The 6,869-nt window shown below is 49.6% G+C and overlaps 1 protein-coding gene across 2 annotated transcripts in view; it reads left to right on the forward strand.

The window, feature by feature from the left end:
- Nucleotides 1-6,224, forward strand: part of EGFLAM (EGF like, fibronectin type III and laminin G domains) — a 122,856-nt gene extending 116,632 nt beyond the window's left edge. For both annotated transcript variants that reach the window (XM_045571510.1, XM_045571511.1), the window contains 3 exons: nucleotides 1,286-1,369; nucleotides 4,224-4,327; nucleotides 5,100-6,224. In XM_045571510.1, coding sequence (XP_045427466.1) covers nucleotides 1,286-1,369; nucleotides 4,224-4,327; nucleotides 5,100-5,254 — 343 coding nt within the window. In that variant the 3' untranslated portion in view covers nucleotides 5,255-6,224. The remainder of the gene's footprint in view (nucleotides 1-1,285; nucleotides 1,370-4,223; nucleotides 4,328-5,099) is intronic.
- Nucleotides 6,225-6,869: the final 645 nt, after the last annotated feature.

A 6,869-nucleotide genomic window follows, 5' to 3' on the forward strand; every position in this document is an offset into this window, starting at 1 on the left:
CGGATCCAATCGAATTAGAATAATCGAATGAGCACTGGATGGAGAGGGCTGTTTCTCTCTGGTAAACAAGCTCTGTGTGTCTTTTGATACCCTCAGGGCATGGGGGCATCTGGGAGCTGGAATAGAAAACAGGAAGCTTCTGAGGGGACCAGGTATCAGAGTACAAAGCGGGGGAGGAGGGACAGATAAAATCCCAAGTTCAAAGGGATTTCAGGCAAATTCCTTTCATCTCTTTGGGGCTCTTTGTTTTGCTTTTTGAAAAGTGAAAACACATGTATTGGTTTCCAAGAGCTGCCATAACAAATTGTCACAAATTGGGTGGCTTAAAACAATAGGAGTTTATTCTGTCCGTTCTGGGGAAATACTCTCAGGAATTAATAAAGCTTTATGTGCAGGTGTGTGCGGGCAGGGTTGTTTCGGGGGGGTGGAGGGGAAGGGGCATTCCTAGTAGCAGTGTGGTCTGAGCCTGTCTAGGCTCTCACTGCCGGCAGTCCTTGGCTCATAGCTCCGTCACTCCAGCCTGTGTCTTCATCTCCGCATGGCATTCTTCCCCATGTGTGTGTCCGAGTCCAAACTTCCTTTTCTCACAAGGACGCCAGTCAACAGGACTTAGGGCTGTCCCAATCCAATATGACTTCATTTTAGCTAAGGACATTTGCAAAGACCCTGTTTCTGATTAAGGTCACACTCTGAGGTTCCGAGTGGACGAGAATTTGGGGGGACACTTCCAGCGAGTATAACAAATCACAAACGATAAAGCCTTCCTTGTTCCTACTGCCACACGGATGCTTCTGACCACGGGCCTAAAAATCGTCAGCCTTGAGGACATTATTCCGAGTGAAATGAGCCAGTGGCAGACAGATGATGTAGGATTCTACTTGCAGGAGGGCCCTAGAGGTGGTCCAGCCCCTCAGGTGAACAGGAGCGTGGTAGTTGCGGGGATGGAGGGAGAGGGATGAAGAGTTGCTGTGCAAGGCGGCAGAGTTTGAGCTTGGCAAACTAAGGAGCATTCCGGAGAATGTTGAACCAGGTGAGCGTATGTAGCACCACCGACCTGCCACACACACGAGTGGTTAAGGCGGTAGGTTTTATGTTGTCTATTTTGCCACAATTAAAAACATCTTTTGGTCATTCCTGGCCTAGCGTGGAAACCTGATTGACAACATTGTTTTGTTTCGGTGGAGGAAACAGCATTCTGAATTCATAGACCTTTAGCCACCAGGTCCGTGTGTCTGCCTGGGCGTCAGTGTGTGACTGCTCTGTCGTGTTCTCTCCAACGCCCCAGCTTTAACCTGGGCAGCGGTGTGGCATCCATCCTGGTGAACGGCTCCTTCAGCGATGGTCGGTGGCACCGGGTCAAGGCTGTTCGGTGAGTACCTCCCGCGGCGCAGCACAGCGCAGAGCCCAGCAGCGGTGGGACGTGCTCTCCAAGTCGCTTCAGTGCATGTCCTCTCCCGCAGCCTTGTCTGGCCTCCCACGCTCCTCCTCCAGGGCACTGCTGCCAACTCCCACCCGTGCCCTCCATTGACCGAGAGCCCCAAAGCTGCACTCACCAACCACTTTCTGGAGAAATTATTTATGTTAATCCTCACTGGAAAATACCGTATTTTTCGGACCATAAGACGCACCAGTTTTTAGAGAAGGGAAATGAAGAAAAAAAGATTCTGAAACAAATAGTGTCCTAAAATATTTTATGTGCATTCAAACCCAACATCACAGTCATAAACACATGTAATCAACCCTGTAAAAACAGCAGCATTTAGAACCATTTTAGAGCCGGGCAAGCACACAGAGACCACACAGAGCCGGGCAAGTAAAAAAACTTTTTTTTAAAGTATATGTGTAGGCTATATTTGGACCATAAGACGCAGGGACTTTTTTCCCCCACTTCTGGGGGAAAAAAAGTGCGTCTTATGATCCGAAAAATACGGTATATATATTTTTTAAATTTTTATTTAAATGCATTGAGGTCATGTTACTAGGCACAACATATTTTATTTTATTTTAAATATATTTTATTGAGTTTTTACAGAGAGGAAGGGAGAAGGATAGAAAGCTAGAAACATCAATCAACTGCCTCTTGCACACTTCCTACTGGGGATGTACCCACAACCAAGGTACAAGCCCTTGACAGGAATCGAACCTGGGACCTTTCAATCTGCAGGCCAAAGCTCTATTCACTGAGCCAAACTGGTTTCGGCTGAAAATATTTTTTCCCATTAGTTTTTAGAGAGGGAAGGGGGAGGAAGAGACAGAAAGAAAAACATTGATATAAGAGAGACACATAGTTTGGTTGCCTCTCTGCGTGGCCCCAAATGGTAACTGGGGATCGAACTTGCAACCCAGGTACGTGCCTTCAGCCCTAATCAAACCCATGAACCTTGGGTGCACTGGCCGATACTCTATCCACTGAGCAACACTGGCTAGGGCCGGAGAAATAACTTTTTGATGGCTACCTGGAAGAGGGCCTCCCTGTTTAGTGAGGTCCGGGTATCCCTAGTGAGATGAGAAGTGGGGACAGGTGGACTTGGAGGAGTGCTCCACATCTCATTGTGGAGGCAATTGCCCGCTGCTTCTTTGACATCACTTTACCGGAACCTCAAAAGCTCTGTGCCTCCTGCCCCTCACAGAAGTCGCTACCCTAAATCATTCTCTTAAAATGGTCTTGCTACCTATGTCCACATTCCTAACAATATACTGAGAAGTCAAATAGCAGGCCCTCACTGAGCAGTGTGAGAAACCGCCGTCTTGCCATGTGACCTGCAGGTTCCAGGAGATGAGCTGAACAGAGGTTTTTATTTGGGTTCCCTGAGAATTTACCATAAGCCTTTCTGGGGAGGTTAGTGGGTGAGGTCAAAGGTGAGGCTTGGGAAACATGGGACTACCAAGGTCAGTTTCTTACTCTGTGCACACATAGTAGCCTAGCTGGACCCCACTCTCCTGTCCACTGTGTCTGCCTTTGATACCCTGGGCCTAGAGGGTGTGTGAGGACACAGAGGCAGATCTGTGCCCATCAGTTGCCACATAGCTTAGGAAGTCCTGGCGACAGTGATCTTGATGAAGCCCAACGTGAGCTGTTGAACAAATGATATGAATATTAATACCATCAGAGATAAAAGAGGTTATTTTCACAGGAAACAAGAACTGTTTGCTGTAGGAAAGGAACATTAAAAGGCCAATAAGGACGTGCAGCCTGGGTGGGTATCCCCCCAAGAGTTATGGCCTCAGACATGCTTTTTGAAGTGCAGGGCACAATGGTTTGGGAAACCTGCAAAGCCCTTCACAGATGTGCACTTCCACTCCACTGTCCCCCGAGTCACTTCCGGGTGATTCTTTGAGTCCTTTAGAAATTTCTAAGCCAGCGGTTCTCAATCTGTGAGTCATGAGCCACAGGTTGAGAACCACTAGCAGGGTCGCCTAAGACCATTGGAAAACACAGATATTTACATTACGATTCATAACAGTAGCAAAATTACAGTTATGAAGTAGCAACAAAAATACTTTTATGGTTGGGGCTCACCACAACATGAGGAACTGTATTAAAGGGCCACAGAGTTTGAAAGGTTGAGAACCACTGCCTTAGCCATTCTTTGTTCTTCCCTAGAGTAATCCTCCATCTAGGAAACCTTCTTCATGGTTTCCCATTGTGCTCTAAATAACATACAAACTCACCATGTGTTCATTCTCCTCTGGTTCCCTCTCACCTGCAGGGTACATTCTCATGGAGCTCCATGTGCCCTGCACCCACAGTCTGGCTTCCTCTCTCTCCACTCAGCGCCCACCTCCTAATTCTCAGTGTTCAGGCTACCTCAACCCCTTGTCGATTCTCTCTCTCTTCATAGCGACTTCCTGTTGGCATCAGCTTCTTCCTGCGCTTGACCTACCCAGCCTTCAAAACTCATCTCAGGCAGACCCCCTGGGGGAAGCTTTCCCTGACCCTCTCTCTGCCTCCTGTCACCCCACAGCGTGCTGGCGGTCTCCCACCGTCCCACGGTGACACTGAGATGTCATTTGTGCTGTGATTGTTTTGTCTTCCTCCGTAGACTTAAAACTCCTGGGAGCCAGGAATGGAATGCGTTTTTTTGTTTTGTTTTGTTTTCATCTTTACAGCTCTATCCTTTAGCATAGTCCCTGGAACAGAGAAGGTGCTTTCTTACATTTTCATTGAAAAGAATTGAATAATTGAACGCAACTCCCGAAATGATGGTGTCTTTTTTTTCCAGGGACGGTCAATCGGGAAAGATAACGGTGGATGACTACGGGGCCAGAACAGGCAAGTCACCTGGCATGATGAGGCAGCTCAACATCAATGGAGCTCTGTACGTGGGTAAGTGGCCTTGGACCAGACCTAAGTTATGCCCTTTTCGTGTTCCTCCTCGATTAGCAGAACTGGGACTCTTCCAAGGCGTGTGCTCCCCCGGGCCAGCTAGATGCCTGGAAATAGGAAGCTCTCCAGATAGTTTGTTCTCCCTTCTCTGAACTTCTGACTCACGGTGAGGGGGCAGGAAGCACTCAGAGGCCTTTGTGCCTGGGATGGATCCACCAGGAAAACCACGCTTTTCTTGTCATAGACCAGGAACCTGCTAAAGATAGCCCGAGAGTTCCCTCCAAGGAGGAGGACCTGCTTTCCTGGCCCCTTTTGGGGTTAGAATGAGTGGTGTTTCTGTAAATAGCTTAGAATCCGCCAGCGCGTACATCTAAGTGTGCAAAGGTGTCTCCATCCGTGTGCTTTTTCTACATGGGCTTCACTGAAAGCGCTCCACATCGTGAATTTCTTTCCGTTTAAGATGACAGCACCTATAACTACATGCTGCATTTTGTTGATATTATACAACATTTCAAAATTTACCAGATTTGGTTTGAAGTGGCCAGCTGGGTCAGAGATCACACACGATGTAGGTATGTGTAGCCTCTGGTTATGCATCACGTTGAACCAAGTCAGCCTGTTCCTTTAAGGATAATTCTAAAGTCGAGGTGAGGCACTGAGCCATTCCAGGGACCCCCTGTCAGCCCAGGGACCCCTTGGTCAGCAGACACTCGGGTATGCTAAGGAAACATGGTTCCCTGTGCCTCACCCATTCTGCTCTGGCTCCCGGCAGGTGGAATGAAGGAAATCGCTCTGCACACCAACAGGCACTACCGGCGCGGCCTCGTGGGCTGCATCTCTCATTTCACCCTGTCCACCGATTACCACGTTTCCCTCGTGGAGGCCGCTGCGGACGGGAAGAACATCAACACGTGTGGAGCCAAGTAACACTGGCTGGCCTTTCCCAAGGGACGGAACCTCCAATCCTGAGAATCCCGGGGGCCCCGAGACCCTGTGCCGTTCACGGAGACATGGGGGCCCGGTGTGTTTCCTCTCATCCATGAGCGTCTGGACCCAACCAAGGAGTCCCTGTGTGGCCTTTCCTGCTGACGCTGCGTGCGGCCACACCCCAGGGCATCCTGAATCCTCTGCGTGGGAAGTGCCGAACGTTGTCTGCTGACTGTGCGATGGCCGTCAGGGATCTCACCTGAAGGCAAATCCCGGAGCCCGTCTGCTGTCATCCATGACTGTGTCATGATTCATTGTGCAGTGAACTAAGAAAAGAGAGAGAGACCCAAAGGGCAGTATTAAAATATTCCTCTCCTTCCCTGACTCATGACACTTACTGACAGCAGGATGACTGTGTGACCTTGAACCTGGGATTTCTCACCTTGGCCCATGAAGTATCAGGATTAAACTCTTCCACTCCCCGCTGGCTGGTTCAATGTGCTCTGACTATTCCATGAAAATGAGGAGAGACTAAATGTAGAATCATAATGCTGCCCCCTCCCTCACCCCCTTAATGAGAAACCCCTACTTTTTATAATGCTAATCTAAGAAAACAGGCACCCTGATTTTGTAGCTGTCCTTTTGTATGTGTATATTTTTATAGCAGCAGAGAGTCCACACAGTGTAATTTTGCAACTTTGGGTGGACGACCCTGAATTCTTTGCACAGTTCCTAAAACTTTCTCCCCAAGGAGCCTGGTGGGGCCTTCGCGGCATCAGTGGGGTAGATAACGGGGTGGCAGGCTCCTGGGGAGCTGACCATTCTCTTCTGGTCAATGGTGACGGCTCCAGAAAACGGATCTGAAGCTTTCAGAATAAGCAGATTAAAAGGTACCTGTGCTCCTGAGGAGGGGTCGCTGTCATTTTTGTTTTAAGAGGGGAATGTCTATAATAAACTTGAATCAAGGCGATGAAGAAGGGTAGAGCTTATTCACTTATTCATTCATGCATGCATGCATGCATAAAGGTGTCTGAGCCCTGCACAGGCCCATCCAGAAATGGGTGCTAAGACAGTGTCCCTAAGGCTGTCCTGGAGGAGGGATGGGGGGAAGCAGGAATGCTTCCTCTGAGCCATCAGCTGTCCCTTTGCCATTCACACACGTGATGATGGGGACAGCTGGCGGCTGGCAGGTGCCCATGACACGACTCACAGAGGGAAAGGTGAGACGCCCGCTGCCCCCAACGAGCAGGGGAACGTGATCTGAGGCACACCAGGCCTATGTTTAGTCCCGGCCGTGACTCACCCTTGTTTGTGCAGCATTCGTTCAGCGAAGACCCGGGCGGGCGCGGTGCAGAGCGCAGCTTGGGCGCGTTCAGAATTCTGTAAAATGAATGAATACACCAGAGACTCCCCTCCTGCTTCAACCTCTGCCTCCCGTCTGGGCTCCTCTGATGGCCAGGATCCTCCCTCCCTCCCAGAGGAATAACAGGAACAACAACAACAATTCATCCTCGCCTCCACACGTCTCCCTGCGTGTGCAGTCTGGAGAAAAGCCACGTGGGGTGGCAGCCAGTGGCTTTTACGACCTCCCACCTGCCCTCCCCGCATACCTTTT

This window comes from Pipistrellus kuhlii, unplaced genomic scaffold, assembly GCF_014108245.1.
Source record: "Pipistrellus kuhlii isolate mPipKuh1 unplaced genomic scaffold, mPipKuh1.p scaffold_m20_p_4, whole genome shotgun sequence".
In the NCBI taxonomy this organism is placed as follows: domain Eukaryota; kingdom Metazoa; phylum Chordata; class Mammalia; order Chiroptera; family Vespertilionidae; genus Pipistrellus; species Pipistrellus kuhlii.